At 44.1% G+C, this 22,153-nt stretch overlaps 1 protein-coding gene across 8 annotated transcripts; it reads left to right on the forward strand.

Moving 5' to 3' along the window:
* On the forward strand, positions 1-21,965 carry SRSF11 (serine and arginine rich splicing factor 11). Of its 8 annotated transcripts, none has more exons than XM_083157739.1 (12): positions 2-323; positions 4,792-4,925; positions 10,034-10,143; positions 14,191-14,283; positions 15,820-15,869; positions 16,191-16,333; positions 16,412-16,499; positions 18,743-18,868; positions 19,080-19,169; positions 19,338-19,436; positions 20,498-20,636; positions 20,722-21,965. In XM_083157739.1, the coding sequence occupies exons 1-12, from the start codon at positions 202-204 to the stop codon at positions 20,917-20,919; spliced, it is 1,392 nt and encodes a 463-aa protein (XP_083013865.1). In that variant the 5' UTR covers positions 2-201; the 3' UTR covers positions 20,920-21,965. The 8 variants fall into 8 exon arrangements, with proteins under 8 accessions (XP_083013868.1, XP_083013869.1, XP_083013870.1 ...); XM_083157740.1 differs by having other exon boundaries at positions 16,212-16,333; XM_083157747.1 differs by lacking the exons at positions 2-323; positions 4,792-4,925 and adding exons at positions 4,969-8,952; positions 9,585-9,693.
* The last annotated feature ends 188 nt before the right edge of the window (positions 21,966-22,153 follow it).

The raw sequence follows: 22,153 nt of genomic DNA on the forward strand, positions 1-22,153 counted from the left end.
GCGGTGCATTGTGGGATACTGCGGCCCAGTCAGGTTCCTGTGGTTGTTTCATGGCGGCGGCTCCCGGCTCGTCCTCGCTGTAACGGGCCGCTCTCCTCCCGCCCGCCGTCCCGTCGCCCTGACCCGCAGCCACATTACTAATCCTGTGTGTTCCTCTTTTCTCTCTCCGTATTTAATGTGTTAGAGCAGGAGGCGCGGACAATGGCTTCCAGCACCGACGTCATCCAGGTGACGAACGTGTCCCCCAGCGCCAGCGCCGAGCAGATGAGAACCCTCTTTGGGTTCCTGGGCAAGATCGACGAGCTGCGGCTCTTCCCGCCTGAGTAAGTTACCGGACGGGTGTGAGGGCGGCGGGTGCTGGGGTGGTGGCGGGGATTTAGCGGGGGTCCTGTGGGATGACCGGTGCTCCTAGGCCGCCATTATGGTTACTGTAATCCTGGCTGGTGTGCATGTCTTATCCCCATGCTAACACTATAGGATGATAAAAATCGGGAGGAGGGGGGGGATTTCATTGTATGGAACTACAAGTCCCAGCATGCCTTGTCCAACTGCACTGGGATGGTTTGGAATGCAACAGCTGGAGGACCATAGCACTATATGAACTTATTTATGGCTGAAGTCCGGTGACCCCCGGTGTAGTAACTGTTGGGCGCCCGTCTAAAGGTGCGAAAACCTGCTCATGGCCAAAAAGAGGGGGAAATCCAGGACTTGGCCGTGTAGTAACAATGTTTCGGGGTCCCCCCCCCCCATCCTGAAGATGGGGGACACCCTGAAACGTCAATTTGATCCAGAAACCCTGAAGTGCAGCCTCTTCTTTCTGGAGATATATATATATATATATTCTATTTGAAAAGGAAGATGTGGCACTCAAGAAGGCCACCGGTAAATTGTTTTTTTGTGGCAAATATTGGATATAGAGATATCCCAGGTGCAAAATGTATTTAATATATATATATATATATATATATATATATATATATATATATATATATATATATATATATAAAATTTTGCACCTGGGATGTTGAAATTTGTGTTGATGGATTTTGACTAAGTATGACTTCCCTAGAACCCCTCTGAGGGCAGAACAACTGATATTGGCTATACATACTGTGATTTTGGCTATGTAAAATTTTAACGGTTGTACAGTCTATTTTTTCTATCGATACCAACTGTGCTGCGTGCATATCGGCATGGTGTGATATGTACTATTTTACTGATATTGACTCTATAGTTCATATTTTCCCATTCATTTAAATAGTTTTTTATATTTTTTATGCTGTCCTACTGCCTTGACATTTTTTAGGGTCTCCCCTAAACCATTGCCTCATCCCCTCCTCTAATTTGCAGCTTGGGTGCAGTGTGGTGTGTGTTTATTTGTTCCTGGGTGGCAACATGATACATACTGTAGGATACCACATCCATCTGGTCCTCACCAGATCTCCCTCCGTAGGAGAAATACTGACACTGTTCGTAGTGTATACGTAGTATTAGTTATCTTTGTTTCTGCAGACACCACTTTACTACGTGTTTGGCTTCCTGACCGCGTGAGAAGGTTATTTTAGATGTATTTTCTGTAGAAACCTTGTGCTTTAAGTGAGATACTGAGCAGGACAGGTTAGCATATGTTTCCTTCTGTAGGTGCAGGACCTGTTTAACCCACGCATGTTCTCCTATGCAATGCGCCTGGGGCTGTCCCTCCCGCGCTGATATTAACTGGAAATATCTTAGATGTTGATTCAAGGGGGGGGGGGGGTCGGTCGTACGCAGAGAGGGGATTTATTTAGCAAAGCTTGGGTTTTGTGGAGTGTGTAGATTCCTGTAATCTTTTGGTTCTAAAAAGAAAATAACACAGAATAGACTCATTGTTCTGTATATATTGGAGGTCTCTGCAGTAAATAAGGGTGCATGATCTGGAAGTTGCTTTCGTCATCGTCATTTGAAATAAGCCAAATGAGGGCTGGTTTCTGTGCAGATCAGCAGATGTCACTGTTTTCCCGGCTTTGCCTGTGTTGGAGTCTCGCCCTCTTGTGTTAAATAACTTGTACTGAGTGTTTTCATGGTCACATCAGCGAACTGCGTCACTGTTCTTACAGCCTGTATTCAGCAGGGATTGTGCACATTGTATGGAGCAGTTTAGTAAAGCTTTTGCTGTACGGAAACTTACATGTTAATACGAATATAGACTCCATAGGCTTTTTTTTTTTTGGTTATTTCAAAAAAATGTACTTTTTGTTAAGATCGGAGGGGGGGGGGATTTAATAGGGCGAGTGATTTGGTTTCCATTTTTTTTTTTTTTTTTAAAGCGGCAATCATTTACACCTGGTTTTGCAGTGTAAATGATTGCTACTTTAAAAAAAACTGGAGGTTCCTTAACAAATATCTCACTTTCTGATTCTCTCATCCTATTACATTGGTCCCCTGATTTTATTTAAGAAAAGGTAAATACTGCGCGTCACCTCTGTGGGGGTGAATTCAATTGTATTACACATTGGCAGCTACTAGATTTCACCCAATAGAGCAAGTGACGTGTTCTTCCATTTGGGTGCACACAGCCGCCACTGTTGACAGTACGGTTATGATATGACATTTTGACGTGCCGGTTACTAGTAAGGAATACCTAGTGCACTTTAAAGCTGTCGAAGTTTAACACATGTAATTTGACACTTTTCATCCAGTTTCTCGTCCCGATCTGTCGGAATCTGATGAAAAGAGCCCATTTGGCACTAGTGTTCCCGCTAAGCTGGTTTTGCAGGACACAGCACCCTTTCTGTTTTATGAACTACTGATTGCGCCCGCCACTCTAGTCTGGACCACTGACACCCCCCGCTGAGGTCTCTCTTATCCAAAGCACTCGGGTTCCCATTTCAGGTCACATTCTCAGGCTGGGGCAAGCTAAATTGCCTCCTTACACCGTTGTCTGGATAGATAGTCATGCCTGAACAAATTAATTGATCCATCTAGTGGCAGCCATAGGGAAAATTATTTAATTCCCCACACACACTTACTGTTGAGCTGTAAGTGATCCTCCAGCAGCTGTTAATCTGTGCCTCCCAGCATGCCCTGCCACAGTTTAGGGACGTTCTGATATAAAAACTGAGACGGGATCTGCTGGAATGTATAGTCCCACAGCGGCTGGAGGGCTGCTTTTTGCCCACCCCTGGTATAGGGCTATCATATATATAGGTGACGTGTGCTCCATACATCGCCATATTGCCTCACACCCCCTGTAGGAGCTAATAGCTTGGTGCAGCCTTTGTTTCTCCAAGCTGTAACAGCACTGTGCGTAAGTTTAAAGCGCATGCCACTAGATGTAGGGTTTAGGTTGGCAATTGGTCGCTTCAACGTAATAAAAAGCATTTTCAAACAAATAGTGAAGCTTCCGAGTGACTAGAATATAACAGGTAATACTGGATGACTGGCTGTAATTTGATTGCAAGCACATGAGGCCAGGATTACTGTTCGCTGCTACATTAATGTCATTGTGGTGCAGAATTATGGGTTCATACCTATCGACTTTAAAAAGCGTTGGTCAAGGATTGAGAATATCAGTTTGTGCTCTTCACAATCCTGTTCTCAGAGCCTCCTTGCTACATGGTTTTGTGTGTATTTACTGGGCGTTCCCATTAAACTCCATATATTAATTTGGAGCATTAACCAGTGTGTTCTACGCGGAAATTACCAGGATGTGTCTGTTCCTTCCCCTACTTTAAAAAAATATTTTTTTTTTTGGTCTTTTCGGGCTTTCAAAATATGCCTTAAGGGAGCAGCATGTCAGGCCCTGGCACAGATTGGGCATAGATTCCAGTGACGTGTTGTGTGGTTACAGTCTATAACCACTGCTCAGAAAAGTTCCTGTTCAGCTCATATCCCGTTTTATTTTGTGTTGTGCTTGTCCGTGACAAAGTTTAAAGAAATTAAGAATTATTTAATTTGTTTTCTGTGCTGTGCAACTTCACAGCAGAGATCTTATTAAAAACCTCATAGATGACCGGGATGACAGCATCTGTTCCCAGAACTATGAACTGTGTCTTAACCAAATAGTAATGTTTTGACGCTCAAAGTACAAGGCTGCTTCCACCTGCACGTGGAGCTTGTAGCACAGATTGGTCTGCATATCGGTGCTGCAAAACAGACCAGACTGCCAGAAGCACCTCAGGAGTGAGGAACTGCAGATGCTTTGAAAGGTACAGGGTGTTTTAGATGAACACTTGGAAGAACAAATTGGAATGGTCTGGTTGCTGAGATTGTTTTCAAGCCATGCTGTTGTGATCACAAGGCAGTGGCAATAGATGGTGGGTTGCTTGATGGCAGGGTCGGAAGGGGTGTTGGCGCACTCACGTGATCATATTATTGAGAACCGTATCATGGGCATTGTTGTCACCATTAGGAATCTCCCTGAATATTGGGTGTGAGCTAACAGAAATTACTTTGCTGATTATATAAAGTTTCCAGCATTTATTTTATAAAACAGAAAAAAACTAGGACTATAATTAAGGTGTCCATTTACCGTTTGCCGCAAAAGTCCGGCCCCATTGGTTTCCATTTCTATTGAAGGGACTAATTGCTGGGGGTGCAGATCCTCATTCTATTGCCTCTTTTGTAAAAAGGTACAAATCCGTGCCTGGAGGTGAGTATTGCACCACAGAGCAATCTGTAAGCAGATGGGCACCTAATGTGTGGCACTGTATATCTAACCAATACTCCCGTGTTCTTGTTTTTTAGCTTCCCCCAGAATCTTGTTGAATTATTCCTGGATTTTCACCTGGGTTTCTCCTTTTCCTTTTTTAGTGATTCTCCTTTGCCCGTAACATCTCGTGTCTGTTTTGTAAAGTTCAATGATCCAGACTCGACCGTGGTGGCGCAGCACCTGACCAACACCGTGTTCGTGGACAGAGCGTTAATCGTGATTCCCTACGCAGAAGGTTGGTACGCCTCTTGGTTCCGCACATCACTGCAAGATAAGGGGTAGAGGGTGTCTGTTACGGTATAAGTGAGCACAGTCTGCATGCATCAACTGCTTGTCTTACCTGAGATCCCTGGTATACTCTGAGTGTTTTAATGTAGCCAAAGGACCACTCCTCAAACGCCTTAATTGTCTATTGCCCCAAAGAGCATCTACACTCCCTGTTGTTTATATTAGCCATTTCAGTCAATTCTGAAGATCCACGATACTTGGCATCATTGTGTACCACGGATCATCTGCGGTGTGCCTGTACGTCCGTAACGGTGCTGGATGGGCAGAGGGGTATTTACAGCTTCTTCTCCCTCTCAAGTTTTGCATCGTTCTGTTCCTCACAGTATTTGCCAAATAATGAACTCTCTTCTCTGTTATTTTGTGTGTGTGATTTTTGTAGTGGAGAAGGCATTTGCAAAGCTCTTCCTGATGGCAGAAAGAACTGGGTCCTCTTCTGCTTCAGGGGATTCTAGACATTAAGTAGACGCCAGCCAGCACTCGCGTCCCCAAGTATATTACATGGTGTAACTACTCGCTAACAACATCCTCTACCTTGTCCCAAGCGGATGGCTTTATGCATTGTAAAACTGCGTCTGTTAGTTATTTTTTTTTTTTTTATTCTGTGTTTATTAATGGGGTACACTGACTGGTTTCCCTCCGGTTATCCGAGCTGTAGCTGTAATGGAACTAATGCTGCCCATACACTTGGGAGATATTGCATACAATCATTCGATTTTGACCACATCTGGCCGATAAATCGAATGATTGTATGCATTTTTAAGGGACATTTCTTCGCGATGCGCGGGCACGCCGTCGAATGTCGCGTCAATAGATCTTATGTGCGGCACATAATATCTATCGAATTGTAGGCTCAATCGCATGTGGTTTTGAACCACATATGATCACTCGAATACAATCCCCAGATGGGGGGCAGAGGGGACTCATTCAGCGGTTTGGAGGGAGGTGGTTGGAGGGACCGCTGGCGGCGTACCTGCTGGTATCCTCAGTCCCCGTCCCGGATCAGCGGGTGTCAGCGGTGGTAGGAGAATTGTTTAAAACACTGGGCTGCCCAGTGTTTTAAACTAATCTGACACCACCGCTGACCGCCGCCCGCAAGCGCTACTGCTAGTGCTGCACTATTCTGCCGCCCTCTTCCAGCACCTGATGTGCCGTCGGAAGATGGCATGCGACATCGGGTGCTGAAGTTTTGCACCCAAAAATGCAATCGGGTTCTATGGATATCGCATAAGTGTATGGCCAGCATTAAATGTTTGTATTTGTAACTAAATAGAAACCTAAATAATGTGTCTATAATACAAACTAGCTCTGCTGCAGCCACTCTCCCAATAATCAGGTGAATTGCCTGCACCTACTGTTGCACTAGACCGCGTTACTTATGGGGAATCGGCCAGTAGCTGTTTGTTATTAGATAGTATACATTCTCCACCCATTGCAGATCCGAACCCTGCCAGTGGTAATGCCATTCCTCTGTTAATTTTGTTAATGGCTTATATTTAAGGATCACGGTGACAGAATAAAGTCGCTGGAGGGGTGTAAATAGTAAACATGCAGAATGCCATCTTTGGATTACTTTGGCATCTCATTAGTAATGATTATCAGCTTGTTAAAGAAAGGCAACTGTTTGCGCTGCACTCCTTATCATTTGCCCAACCTGTCCTGCAGTAAACCGTGCATAGACGGACTGTTTGGCACAATACCCAATTAATGTGTGGGTGACTCATTCACTACATGTCTGAGCTTCCCTGGCCAAAGAATGTATTAAAGTATAGCTACGGGATATGAGGGAATAAAGCAAAATTCAAATGAAGTAAACTGTCTCGTCCGCAATTGAGTTGGGGGTGTTCTGTTTTACCACCATCGGGACCAGAAAGACTATGAGCATTCCCACCCTATTATTTATCCTGTTCTCTAAGTGTTGCAACATACTTTGGTGGGGAGGTTTATCAAAGATTGGAGAGAGGTTAACTGCAACTCCTGTTATTTTTCAAACTTGATTAATGCTGTCTGTCTCCACCTTATCTCTTCAAATCACCCCCCTTAATTTGTTGAATTTACAGTCAAACTTAGACATGTATTGGGCAACACAATTATATTGAAAGGAAAGGGACGTCTTATTAAATCTACCTTCCCATGAAATGACCAGGCTTTTGGGAAAATGATGGGAGATGTTTGGGGAACATGCAGACACCATAAACCTAACGGCCAGTCATTTGCACAATATATTTAAAGCGCTGCTTTTTTTTTTTTTTAGCTTAAATTTTGTCTTAAATCTAATTGCTGTTGTAAATTTAGCTGCTTTATTCCCAATTTCACCCACGTGCCACATACTGCACACTGTTATGGGCCATGATTTGTTTGCAATAGACACTGCTGTACCCAGAAGACGTGCATCTGCTGAGGCACAAGCCAACCCACTATGGTAAATGTGTTTCAGTAATGCAGCAAAGTGGAAAGGTTAGAGGTGTAGCTTCATTGGAGGGAGAGGGATGGGTTGGGGGCGCCGTTGGCAGGCCGTGACATTTGAAAATAGTATTCTATTTATACCTGCCTTCCGTTGGTTCCCGCCTACCAGCAGGTCCTGGTGGTGCGGTTAAGCTATAAGAGAGGGGATCTACAGTAGGCCTGTATTGTGCCATTTGCTTGTTTATTCCTGTCACTGAAATAGCCTTTTGTTACTGAACAGCTGCTTAATATCATTTAAAGCAAGACTTTTGCTATTACATGGGAGAGTGTCTATGGGCCAGGATATAGTTACACAAAAAGGGGGGGGGGTGTCAGGGTTGGAAAGAACATTACTAAAAGTGCATATTCTCTACCTTCTAAACTGATGCTTTAGTGATGAGTGACATTTATTAGTCAGTTTTTCTTATGCTTATAATCAAGGGCAACATGTTCCATGCCAATCATCTTCCTGTTGACCTAGCCGTTGAGAAGACTGCTGTATATATAGTCTGATATCGGCCCTGCAGCAGTATTTGCAGAGAATTGATTGCTGCATTGTTTATGTAATATGTGTTACAACGGGGGGGCTGTAGCGCACGCACGGCCACCCAGCCGTTCCCATACTTACTACAGCACTACGCTATTAGAGAAGTGCCTAGATTTTGCTTATCACTAAAGCAAAGACAGTGGAAAGTACCACCGTTCCTCGTCTCGGGGTAATTAGCTGTGTGATGAGTGGGAGATGCGGGTGGGGTGTGGGGGTTGAATAGATTTATCACTGAAAGTCTATTTTCCATAAATGAGAAGCGTGGCAGGTTTTCAGGTGTACTGGTTAATGTTTGTTTCTTTTGTCTGTTTCTTTTTTTTCTTTCATTTCAACACATCCACGCAGTATTTCATGGTTCTTACAAAGCGGCAGTGTAAAAATATAAACCATGACGCATGAAAAATACCTGGTGAGGGTCCTCATTGCTTTTTAATTTTAGTTTATTTTTTATTTTGGTTTTAGTTTTTAATTTTTTAAATGGCGTTATTGAAAAAAAAAATACTAATTTGTTGCAATATTTTAACTGGTATATCCAGTGCATGATTTATGGTAGATGCTGTCTCCCAAGTAAGACCTTGATGTAGTTCTAGAGTAATTCTGAGCGACCTAGTCGGTCTCTGGACAAATGCATGACTGTCCCAGGAGATGATGTACTCTAGATCAGTACACACAAAGGGCCCCAAGCAGTTCTCCAACCACCTCCTCAGTGCAGCTATTTGCAGTGTAATTTCTATTTAGTTTAAGAACAACCGCTCGCAGCTTAGGTGGAAGGAACCATGACCTTTATTTAACAGTGGTTTTTCTTTTTTGTTGTTGTGTTTTACAGTTCTTTTCCCTGGTTCAGCCTGAACTATTTACCAGGCCCTGCTGAAAATACCACTCAACCGTTTTCTTCTCCAGCTTGTCCAGTTTCTCTTAAGTGCCCTGTACATGTTGTGTGTTTTATGCTGACATGCACTTTGTTAACCCAAGACAAAAATCACTGGTATTTGAAAACTCTCTAGTTACATTTTGTTTTTTCCATTTCTTTGCTTTGCTCACACTCTGATTTGGGGGCGGGGTGGGCTACGGACACGTGGGCAGATCACATCTGTAAAGCTTTTGCCTATCCACAGTGTATAGCGCACCCCTCACTGAAGTCCTGGTTTAGCTTTGTCTGTAGCGTCACTCGCAGTAGAGGCAGCGATCCTGTTCGCTGAACCAATATTCCTGGGCAGTGCAGCCTATCGCTTCACTAGGATAAGAGCATCAGGTATTCGTTCCTAGAGGGGTGTAAAGGCGAAATATTGGTTCAGCCAACACCGTGGCTGCATTTACTGTGCGGTCCACAGACACGCATACTCGCGTGGATGGAGCGGCTGCAGTAGACTGTGGCGTTTCTCCCGTAAACCGGGACTCTGTGCCCTTAGCTCGTCCTATCAGGTAAGCTTTGACACGGTAACGGGGCTTTATGATCCTCCCAGACCTCCTCTTTTACACCACATAGCAAAATCTCTCTTACACCCATTGTATGGTAGGTATGCTGAAAGAGCTAGTGAACTGTGCCCTATGAATTACTCCTAAATAAAAACTTTTTTTTTTGTCTTGTGTATCTTGATTTTTCTGTGTGCTTTATAGTGAAGCAGCCGACACGAGTCGTTGTTCATAAAACAGCTTTGAGAGCACACCCCCGGAGAACCGACTGTGCTTGCTTACGTTTGATTCATGAATTAAAAATCGAGTACAGGTGATGAAATCTCGGCAGTGTTAACACCAAACAAAAGTAGTGTGTATTGTGCAGTATCTTCCTTACTCTAGCCTCTTTAACCATTTGTAGAGAGAGAACAAAAGTCAAATGATTTTCTTTGCACTTTATGGTAATCTGTTTAGAGCAGAGAGAATAAGTTCTGTCAGCAAGTCCCAGTGTTGGATCAGTTACAGCATTTCTGGGTGTGTTTTTTTGGTCTTTTTTTCTTTACGTTTTTTTTTTTTTTTTTTTTTTTCATTTTTTTTTTTTTTGTGCGTGTTTTTTTTTTTTTACATTGTTCTTTGTAATGTGGATCTAATACAGATGTGTTTTTCTACAGGAATAATACCCGATGAGACGAAAGCGCTATCCCTCATGGCCCCAGCCAATGCAGTCACTGGTCTGTTGCCGGGAGGTGGGCTTCTGCCCACTCCAAATCCACTGAGTCAGGTGAGTGCATTTATTTATTGCCAGTTATCTACATAGCACACATATTCTGCTGCGCCGTACAGAGTATAGTTGAACATTCACATCAGTTCCTGTCCCAGTGGAGCTTTCAATCTATATTCCCTATCACATGTACACACAGACATTGTAGGGTTTATTTGTTGGGAGCCAATATATTTTTGGATTGTGGGAGGTAACGGGAGTACCCGGGGAGAATATACAAACTCTGCACAGTTAGGGCCATTATGGGTATAGAACCCATGACCTCAGTGCTATGAGGCAGTAATGTAACCATTACACCATCCGTACTGCCCCGTATATATAACACATGGTGGGTATAGAACCCATAACCTCAGTGCTATGAGGCAGTAATGTAACCATTACACCATCCGTACTGCCCCGTATATATATAACACATGGTGGGAATAGAACCCATTACCTCAGTGCTATGAGGCAGTAATGCTAAACATTACACCATCCGTACTGCCCCGTATATATAACATGGGATAGAACCCATTACCTCAGTGCTATGAGGCAGTAATGCTAACCATTACACCGTCCGTACTGCCCCGTACATATAACACATGGTGGGGATAGAACCCATGACCTCGGTGCTGTGAGGCAGTAATGCTATAACCATTACACCGTCCGTACTGCCCCGTATATATAACACATGGTGGTTATAGAACCCATGACCTCAGCGCTGTGAGGCAGTAATGCTAACCATTACACCATCCGTACTGCCCCATATATATTACACATGGTGGGGATAGAACCCATGACCTCAGCGTTGTGAGGCAGTAGTAATGCTAACCATTACACCATCCGTACTGCCCCGTATATATAACACATGGTGGGAATAGAACCCATGACCTCAGCGCTGTGAGGAGACAGCAATGCTAACCATTACACTGTCCGTACTGCCCCATATATATTACACATGGTGGGGATAGAACCCATGACCTCAGCGTTGTGAGGCAGTAGTAATGCTAACCATTACACCATCCGTACTGCCCCGTATATATAACACATGGTGGGAATAGAACCCATGACCTCAGTGCTGTGAGGCAGTAATGTAACCATTACTCCGTACTGCCCCGTATATTTAACACATGGTGGGGATAGAACCCATGACCTCAGTGCTGTGAGGCAGTGATGTAACCATTACACCGTCCGTACTGCCCCGTATATTTAACACATGGTGGGGATAGAACCCATGACCTCAGCACTGTGAGGAGGCAGCAATGCTAACCATTACACCATCCGTACTGCCCTCATTTAAGTACTTGTTACTACACTAAAGCCAGGAAGTAATTTACAGCAGCTAATTGAGCCACTGGGGGGATGTTCAGCTCTTATTGGGGGTTTAGTTCTCCTGCCTCCGTAATAGAACCTTGCACTTGATTAAATCTGCCCCATGATTGTCAACATTTTCCCTGTGTCAACCTTTTGGGGTTGGCCTAGACACTGTCGACCTAGTTGATGGTGACCCTATAATCCATACACCCCTCTGGCCCCCTCCAACAGTTATGCGTCTATTTAAAACTAACAAAGGAGAGAATAGAACTAAACTCTGAACATAGAAGCAGAACAAAGGAGGGGTTACGTGCAGTAGATGTTCCAGAAGTGGGATAAGACACAGCCGTACATAACGTTCAGCCATTGTCAGACTGTGGGCAGAGGAACAGGTGACGGCTCAGCCCAACTGTTCCACTATCTCCATGTTGCTGGGCTAGGGATGCTCTTGCCAATGTTATTGCACAATGCTTCTCTGAGAAATGTGGCAGCTGTAAAACCTCTTCTTTTGTCACAGGCAACCCCCACTTGTGTTCATTATAGAGGACCAACTGTTTATCTAAATATAGATCTAACAATATCCAGGAGGGTAGAGCTTTACTCCGCTCTACAGGTTATTTCTGTTCTGGTTCCAGAGCAGAAATAACCCTATCTCCGTTTCATGTGGAATTTTAATATCCCTGGTGTTAGAATGGACCCTGACCTGGTAGACCTTTTATATTATAGAAGCAGCCCAAAAGCCATTACTGAGAGCATGCTGGGAATGTCAGCGTGCTATGATACCCGTGGCCGGTTTGATGATAATAGAAATGCTGCAGAACCTCTGTCATTGCTGTCATGAGAATCGGAGTTCACTCTTCTGGAGGAATTACAAGCTGATCCTGAATTTGATGTCAGCAGGAAAGAGCAAGCTCCTAGCAGTGCAGCAAATGTAGTCTCACTGGTTCAATCCAGTACAATATGAATTTGGGAGGGAACCCCTTCTGGAGACCTGCACGAAGGGTATTGGGCAGGATAACGCCCTTTTGTAATTTCCATAATCCACCAAGCCATAGATGAGTACTGTAAAGCATGAACTGGGATTGGAGAAAACCCGGAGGGGAGCACGCTTACCACAGTAGGACATGTAGCACAGCTAGTCATGACATCAGCGATCCTTTACTCTGGCCTGCTTTACCATCTCGTTTGCGTCGCCCCCGCCTGGCCACCATGAACCTTTGTTCTCTGTTGCACATCAGGCTTCTGGTTTCGAACATCCATAGGAACATTCACCTTGGCCAGAAAAATTTCCAGAAACTGGAGAATGTCCGTGTTAAGCCTCAGTACCGTGACTGAATACGTCTTCTGAAAAGGGTATTCTCAGCATTGTAAAAGGGGAGAGTACCGCAACAGGTTACATTAGCTAAAGAAATCTAGTACTAAACGTGGAGAAAATGGGATGAGTTATGGGACAGAATCCAATATCTAAAAAAACAATCATTAACGAAACCAATTAGGCAGAAGACAGATCAAAGGTAGAGCGAGGACAGAATCGTGTAGTTATTGTCATACTGTGTGATAATGCCAAAGCTAACTAATTACTACTCCGCATAGTAAAATGGAAGAGTACAGCGGCCGAATACATTTGCTAAATAAAGTCCATTACGCAACACAATAAATAAGGTAAGAGTACTGTGACAAAATACATCCGCCAAATAAAGTCACTTGACGCAACAGAATACATTAGTCAGTGCTTAATCTAGTAATGTGGATTCAGCATAATTACATAGGGAGGGTATTCCTGAGAAGTGTTGGAACTCTGTTGTCTGGTCAGCAGATGCTAGATTCTTTGGAGATTGGACCAGACCATCCCATTGCTGTAGCTGATCTAAATCCCTAGTATGCCCTGGTCATGAGCGGGACCACTGGAATCTTGTGTTGGGAAAGCAAAACTGGCCAATGATCATGGCAATTATCTCAGGAGCTGTAAACTGGAAATTAAGGTATCTCCAAAGGCCGTCCCTTCATTTGAGGTCAGCACATTGTGGACAGTTTAAGCCATCACATTGTAGCATATCTTCTCTGTTGAACCACCAGGTGGAGCACTTGTGGTCAAGGATGAGGGATCCACAGATAAGAAAGCATATGGTTCTATAGAATTTCCATCTGATCTTAATGTTTACGAATGGCGATGCTTCTACAGATACTCCAAGGGGATTATTCAATGTTTCCTCTAATTTATATTTTTGGATTTGACTATTCCGTCCCGGAAGTTTTCGCCAGGATTCGCTTTTGCAGATTCCGGGTCATTCACAGAACAGAAGCTACATGTTGGAATTAGCAGCCATATCCACGGAAATTATGTTGAATTGCGAATCCACGTATCTTCCAATTGTTAGATTGTTTCTGAAAATCAGATAAAAAGGAATCCTTTCCACAAAAAAGACATTGAACACCTTCAAAAACGAGGAGACCACCTCAGCATGGCATAGGGCCTAGACTAGATGGGTCAGGAGACCTTCCGCCACCAAGACTCATTCCAGCTGGCCTGAAACTATGATGCTTAGAGAATTGTTAATGTGACCTTGGCCCAGACTATAGTCAAGGCTTTGAGAAACTATTTGAGGAAAGATTTGGGAGGATGTTCTAAAGAGAAGCGGGTTTCCTGCCTCCTGGTTTGGCTAGGAGGTTTATAGTTCCATGTTTCAGACATGATGGTCTTATTTAAATACATTGCCCCAAGAGTTCCTTAGGGTAACTGCTTTCTCTCACCAGATTGGCGCTGTTCCCCTCTCTGCCCTGGGAGCTCCTACTCTTGATCCAACCCTGGCGGCCCTTACTCTACCGGGAGGGAATCTAAACTCACAGGTACGATCCCATTACTGGCCTGGGCTGCTGCTGTTGGGTTACTTTGCCATAGTGTCTATGGTGTGCACGCAGTGATCATTCAGCATTAATATGGTCTGTGCTGTGGGTATAGGTCGGTACTTGTTTCCTAGCACGGCACCCATCGTAGGTGATCGCATACCTTAACTTAAGGTATGCAATGGACGCGATTTTAGGGCTATTTTTAGCCTTTTCTTCAACAATGGAAAAAATAAAGGTTAAGGCATGCGATGCAACCGATGCGATGGACGCAATTTTACGTATGGACGCGATTTTCATTGTATACCCACCCTTATGGGTATTTTACATGACAAATGCCCCCCATCCCCCCCATTGTTAATGCCACCCCACGATGAACACCAACCCGAAGCGTGGCGAGCGCAGCGGTACGCGTCCTCTGACTTTTTCATACCCCCACTATCCACGACGGCGTGGAGTTGATTTTGTATAGTGTGGCGAACGCAGGCGTAATATGTCTGAAGTAATGCGCGTCCCCTCGCTGCGCTCGCCACACTATATAAAATCAACTCCTCGCCGATGTGGATAGTGGGGGTATGAAAAGGTCGGAGGACGCGTACCGCCGCGCTCGCCACGCTTCGGGTTGGCGTTCATCGTGGGGTGGCATTAACAATGGGGGGCATTTGACCCATCAGGGTTGGGGAAAATATAAAAATTGGGGTCTGGGGGGCATTTAACATTGGGGCCAATGTAAAATCGGGTCTCAGGAAACATTTTACATTGATTCCAATGTAAAAATCACGTCCATCGCATGCGATTTGGTTGCAAGTACCTAGAGGTCTAATTACTAATGTTCAGTCAGACTTCATAAAGCTTGCAGCCTTTGTACCTTAAGCTGGGTAGACACCGAGTGATATGCCATCGGGTAGATTGGACTGGCATATCGTTCAATGTGCATTCTCGCGATCACTTGGAACCACGCAACTTTAATGTGCTATAAATAAAACCTAGCAATAGCAACACCATTTATACTAATTACATCCAGAACCCTGATCGTTCCATCCTTAACATCGCTGCAGAGTGTACGGGCGATCTGGGCTGACGGGGTTTCCATTCCGATGTCCGAATAAATCCCCGTCGCTCCAAGGCAGGGCAGTGAGGAGGGGGGTGCATGCCCTGCATAGAGTACATGCATTTATCAACCAAGAGAATGAAAAGTTTGCTCTCCCCAGTATCTGATTTGAACTTACCGGATAGGTGGCGATCTAATTGCTGGATAGTTGCTCTATTTGATTCAGCCCTGGACTTGGCAGTTGTCGTTGGATTTCTATATTTAGTTACTAATAAAATATCGGACAAAATTTTTTTTTTTTTTTTTACATCATGGACACTACAAGTCGTGCTAGGAAGATGGGAGAATAGAGTGCGTCTCCAAAATGATGATATGAGCTCTCACAATAGACAGCCATGTCTTCTAGCTTATGCATGAGTTCTATAACTTGGTGGCGCATAACGACTGCATTTATAAGGTTAATGTGGTTTTTATTTTCTCTGTTTCAGTCTCTCGCTACAGATCAGCTGCTAAAACTTATGAGCACTGTTGAAACGAAGTAAGTATTAATGATTTCATTGTTCGCCGTCTCAACCATCCTTAGTCTATGGGGTCGATCCTATTATTTGCGAAGGGTGCAAGGTGCCGTTTTAAATGCCGGCAACGTCACCCGATTTAATCCGATCTTGCACCCTTTGCAGGCCGGAATTCTCAAAATAATTGCTCGCATCCCTATATTGTAAGCGAGCGCTCTAGGGCCGAATTCCGTTCACCATAATGTGCGTCCGGTGCCGCGATGATTCACAGTTGCGAGTCATCAGCGGCTAATAGGATCGACCCTATATGTATGATTTGGCCTACTTACATGCTTCTCATGAAGTGATATTAATTTATTTGCCAGACTGAATCACGTGACAGCGGGGATCGTGTCGCCTAGTATGAAATCTGAAAGCAAAGACATCGAGGAAGCTATGAAGAGGGTCCGTGAGGCTCAGTCCCTGATTTCTGCCGCCATCGAGCCAGGTAGGTTGCTTATCTTAGGGGTTAGTGATGGTAACAGCTGGTAAGCAGTCTCACCCAGGTGGTCTTGTTTTTATCTAGATAAGAAGGATGATAAATCAAAAAAGCATTCAAGGTCTCGTTCACGTTCCAGGCGGAGGAGAACGCCTTCTTCTTCTTCCAGGCACAGGTAAGAAAGGATGCATAGCTTGGTCCTACTCGTAGGTTTCATCGTCTAGGATGTTTACATCCTATATGGGGGTTCTGTATGCCAACGTGATCTCTCTATATTCCTCTTGATAATGTGATAATTAACCCTACATCGTAAGCTTGCTGGTCAGGTGTCATCCCTGACTGAAGATGGGGAACAAATATAGTTCAACGTCTCAATCATGTTGCATGATGATAAAAAAATAACAATTTCTTACACAAGACAGTGCAAAAACTAATCCATGACCTCATAATCTCCCACATTGATTATTGTGATAATCGCCTTACTGCAGGCATTCCCAACCACGGTCCTCAAGGCACACCAACTGCAGGTTTTGTAGATATCCAGGCTTGAGCACAGGTGACTTAATTAGTATCTGATGGATTCTGATTAAACCACCTGTGCTCAAGCCTGGATATCACTAAAACCTGCACTGTTGGTGTGCCTTGAGGACCGTGGTTGGGAATGCCTGCCTTACTGGTCATCAATAATACAGACTCGAACCCTTACATTGTGAATGCATCTGCTAGGCTGATCTTCATCTTCTGCGGATCTGCTCAGTACCTCTATTGGGTTACCTGTACTCTACCGTATTCAATAAAATACTTTTACTTACAAACAAGGCCAGAAACCCAAACTACACTAACGTACATCTCCCAATCTGCTCTTATTATTTATATACAGTTTCTTAATTAGCGCAGCAGATTCCGTTGAGCTTTACAATTGTGCTCTTCACAAGATCTACGTCTCTCATCCCACACGCGTTACTCTCTCATCCCACACGCATAATGCTGCTTTCACATCGCCTAAACATTTCAGACCCAGTATTTTGAAACTGTATTTAAAACGGTATATTACCGTTTTAAACCTTTCACACCACACATAAATACTGCGTCTCAAGCAGGTTTGCAATGTGAAAGCAGCACAGACAGTAGCTAGAACACAGCTTAGTGCATATGTAATGAGAACAGTGCATATGTAATGAGCGGCTCATTACATATGCATTGCACTCTTATAGCTACTGCCTGAGTCCTATATACCGGTTCAGAGCTGTTCACACTGCATAAAAAAACGGCTCTGAACCGTGTTGGGCTCTGCTTTTTACCTGTTTGCAAATACCGGTTATTTGTAACTAGTAAATGCAGACTGGTGCTTTCACACTGCAGCTCTAACCGTTTTAAAAGACTAAAAAATCAACAATATACCGGTTAAGAGCTGCAGTGTGAAAGGGGTATTACTCTCTCCCATTCTGGATAGCAGGAATTTCTTCAGGCTGCACCCTCTATGTGGAATCCTCTCCCACGCACAATCAGACTCTCCTCCAGTCTCCAAACCTTCAAGTGTTCCCTGAGTACTCTCCTCTTCAGGCATCTTCTCAAAGAACCACCCACATAACCTTCAAAAACCTTTCCGATCCAACCAGTCCTCACATATTCTCATGTTCTTTCTTCACTTTCCCATCCTCCGGACCCCTGGCTTACATTGCGTCGTGTTCATATCATACAGACTACCAAGATCAACATTCTATGGATGGCTCCTATCTTTTTGTGTATAAATGCCTAATTACCTATAGATTTTAGGCTTGTGAGCAGGGTCCTCCTACCTCTGTGTTACTCCTTTTTATTTTATCACTGTTTACAATTTTAAAGAGAGAGACAGAATATGCTGCGCTATATATGAATTTGTTTATATAATGTCTGATATATTACAGAAATATTTCACTAACCCAATGGGATAAAATGTGTGCGGGACACAAGATGACCATTGAGGTGCAGAGCTTACAGTTGGACTAGGCCCTTGTGTCTTCGCTATGCATGTACTGTATACAGATGGAGCCAGCTTCATCTTTGCAGGGGCTGGCGATCTCATCGCCGGCTCTCACCAGGGGCGAGCGCTCCCCGCGGCTACGGTGCTTTCTACGCCACCTCCCCCGGTGCCCCTCGCCGCCCTGCTGTCCCCCCTATCCCTGCCCTTCTCCCTGAAGTGGAGACGGGCAGTGACCCACAGCGGCACCATCCGGAAACTGGGATGCGTATGAGACGCACGCACATGCCAGTCAGATGGAGCGCCGGCGATCGGCAGTGCAGTCATGCTGGCGATTCCCGGGCAAGGACCAGGTGCGCTCCATCTGTATATGCAGCTCTAGCAAATGGGATATACAAAGGTAGTGCTGACTTGTGACAATGAATTAAACCTCCGTGAATTTCTGTTTTTGTGTTTAGACGCTCTAGAAGTCGATCGCGCAGAAGATCGCATTCAAAGTCTCGAAGCAGGAGACGATCCAAGAGCCCCAGGAGGCGGCGAACCCACTCCAGGGAGAGGCCCCGGCGTACTCGGTCAAAATCTAGGTAATTCTGCTTCTGTGTCATCTTTCATTTCCATCCCATCTTCCGCCCATTACCGTTCTCCTGACTGCCAGCATCTGCATTCTTCATCACCAGATACCAGTATTGCTTTGACATATTTCATGTGTTTATTTTTTTATTTTATTTATTTTTTAATCCACAAATGCGCGAGTGCCAACAATCCAAAATCTTAAACTGATGTTACTTGTTTTAGAGAGAAAAAGCGGGAAGAAAAAGAAAAAAAGCGTTCTAAAACCCCACCCAAAAGCTACAGCACAAGCAGGCGATCTAGAAGCACAAGCAGGTACAATATGTGCTTGACATACTAGCTGTGCCTAACGCAAAACATGTCAGATATCTCAATGCAACACTGCTACAGTATCGACCAACCCCCCCCCCCCCCCCCCCCCCCTTCCCAGTTTGGACATTATTATTTTTTGTATATCAACTTTTTTCTTTTTTCATTGAGCAGAGACCGAAGGCGCAGTAGGAAGAGTCGTAGTGCGTCTCGCTCCCCCAAGAAACCGAGGTCACCTAAGAGGAAAGCATCTCGCTCCCCATCACCTAGAAGGTATGCATGCACCAGTAATACACTTCTCAGATAACGTCACTGGATGTGCACCGTGAGTGTGTCCGATCCGATGGCGACCCGCACCCGGCTGTATGGTCGTTCTTCAGATCCTACCTGCAGCAGGTAGGATCTGAATAACGACCGACCCTCGGGGCCGCGCATCGGACCAGAACAGGGAAAAAAGGGCCCAATCTACCTACAATCTACATCCAATTGGTCGGAATTGGATCTAGATTGAGGGGATCGGGCCCTAGTCGTCCTGGGACTACAAGGTTCCTGCTGCAAGATCTATAGACCTCGCTAATAGTCTGAAATTCCAGACTTTGCTATTCCTAAGAGCCACAGCATTTGGTATCAGAATAGTGGTGGCCAAGTATGCGGTTTTGGTATCCACCTTGGGGGGAGGCTGACATTTTTAACATACATACATCAATGAATATATTATGATATTTTTCATATGCATTGCTGGTTCTAAATATATTCTAGTCTACGTATGTCCTGTGCGATATACCCTACCGCCTGCAAAGTTACACATTGCAATCAATCAGCTTCTACCTGTCCTTTATAGTATGCATTTGATAAATGCTAGCCAAAAGCTGATTGGTTGGTGTGTGTGCACCTTCTCCACTTGCCCATTTTTCTCCACTCTTTAGAAGAATTGATACATTTCCTTCTGTTTATTTTGTGTCTCAAGAGAAATTATACACCGTTGTACGCCATTAGTAAGACGTTTGCATTGGCACATTGATGAGACAAGTTTGTATATGACATCCACTGTACAATGAACTGTAACCTTATGCGCCCTACACATGGGGGGAATGAGCGTTCTGAGCATTGTAGGTGCATTTTCTAAGCGATCTAGCGAGATTTCTTAGACAATGCCACAGGAGCGCTACCTGTGTAGGCCCCATAAGTCCGGTATCACTGTTCTTGTATCATGTTGTTTGTTAACAAACTGTAGGGACTGTGGTCTGATAGGGATTGCTGTGTCAGTTGCCCCTGTATTTGGTGGCTTTCTATGCCGAGTAGTTCCTGACCGGCTGATTGTCTTTCACTTCCAGGCATAAAAAAGAAAAGAAGAAGGACAAAGACCGAGAAAAGAACAGAGATGAACGCGAGAGATCCTCCAGTAAGAAGAAGAAAAGCAAAGACAAAGAGAAGGAGCGAGAGCGCAGATCGGAAAGCGAGAAGGACGTGAAAGTAAGTGTTCGTTCCGGCAAACGTGTGCGTGGTCACTGCCTAGACTTCTCCGGCTTGCAAGCTTTACCTGGCTTCTCTCTCACAGCAGGTTACCCGGGATTACGATGAAGAGGAGCAGGGCTACGACAGCGAGAAAGACAAGAGAGAAGAATACATGGTGACGGAGGCCAGCCCCCCGCAGGAGGGCGAAGCACCGGCTGAGAAAAGCGGAGGAGAATCAGTAAAGGACTCCAAAGTGAACGGGGACGATCACCACGAGGAAGACATGGATATGAGCGACTGAGGATGCCGCTAAGCCCCCCAAAGACCAGCTGGTCCTTCCTACGTTTTTTCATTTTCTATTTAAAATGTTCTAATTTTGTTGTATGAGATACTGAGCTATTGGTGAATGTAAAAGTCATTAGCTCTGTACTTGGAGGGTTTGTCTAAAGCTTTGAAGTGAATAACCAGTCTTTTGTGGTAAAGGAAAAAAAAAATACCCCGGTTCTCTATAGTGTGATGAAACTTAATGAATTTGTTGCATGCGTCTGACACCTCGCATGGGTTGTATGATTTGCTATTTAGTTTACCCAGTTTCCTTGTGTGCTAAACGGAGTCATTGCTGCAGTAATTATACCAGATAGGATACACTGAATACATGTTCACAGTAACCGGAACATCGCTGTCCGTAACTTAATTCTGTGCCGTAAATTGGAAGAGAAACATTTCAATAAAACCGCATCCTCCTAACTTAGGTAGACCGCTAGCGTACAGATGAATATTTCGTGGGTTTTGTTTATGCTTTAAAACTACAGTAAAAAATGTACTAACTTTTTTCTTTTATAAAGCTGTGATGATCCTTCAACATATTGCTCCGCTGTTTTTGGTTTTGTGATCTTCAGAATATATTCGATAGTATGGAGGAAAAAAAACACCCCCGCCACCACACTGGATTTTTCCAGTTGCATAGTGTTTTTACACTGGCGTCTGAATGTTCACTTTAATGTTTTTTTGTTTGTTTTTTTTTGGTAAATGCTCTCGGTGCATTTTTAATTGGGTATTTTGCATGCATTTGAGAGCTTTCCGTGTTCCTAGCTTTTTTTTAAAAAAAAGAAAAAAAATTCTGGTCAGACCTTTAACATTTACCTTTTTTTGTGTTCACTGTGCAGTAGTAATCTGATAGTGACTCCATCCTGTTATAAGCAGAGTAGTTGCTGCATTAGTTTCAAAAATTCTCAAAGCTTCGGTTTTGTTAACAAATGTAGGTTCCAATCTGTGCCATCTCGATGTACAGTTCCTGAAATTTTTGTTTTACAAAAAAAACTTTGATAATAAAATATATAAACACAATTGCTTGGGACAAATTTTATTTAGCCAGTGTTGACTTTTCTACTATTCCTCCGTTTCTCTATCATCCATAAGGGATACTGGGAATTCACATAGTACTATGGGTATAGATGTGGTTCAAAAGAGCCTGTGCACATAAAACTTCAAACAGGGGGCTTCCGGTTCCGGTGCGGCGGATGTAGGACGCTTCT

Source organism: Crinia signifera, chromosome 8, assembly GCF_055691185.1.
Source record: "Crinia signifera chromosome 8, ASM5569118v1, whole genome shotgun sequence".
Taxonomy (NCBI): domain Eukaryota; kingdom Metazoa; phylum Chordata; class Amphibia; order Anura; family Myobatrachidae; genus Crinia; species Crinia signifera.

What these genes read in the sequence shown, in the direction of transcription:
- SRSF11 (XM_083157739.1), top strand. Translation starts at nt 202, where the DNA reads ATGGCTTCCAGCACCGACGTCATCCAGGTGACGAACGTGTCCCCCAGC. An exon ending in GAGGGAATCTAAACTCACAG is followed by an intron (nt 14,284 to 15,819) that starts GTACGATCCCAT and finishes TCTCTGTTTCAG; the next exon opens with TCTCTCGCTACAGATCAGCT. An exon ending in TTCTGCCGCCATCGAGCCAG is followed by an intron (nt 16,334 to 16,411) that starts GTAGGTTGCTTA and finishes GTTTTTATCTAG; the next exon opens with ATAAGAAGGATGATAAATCA.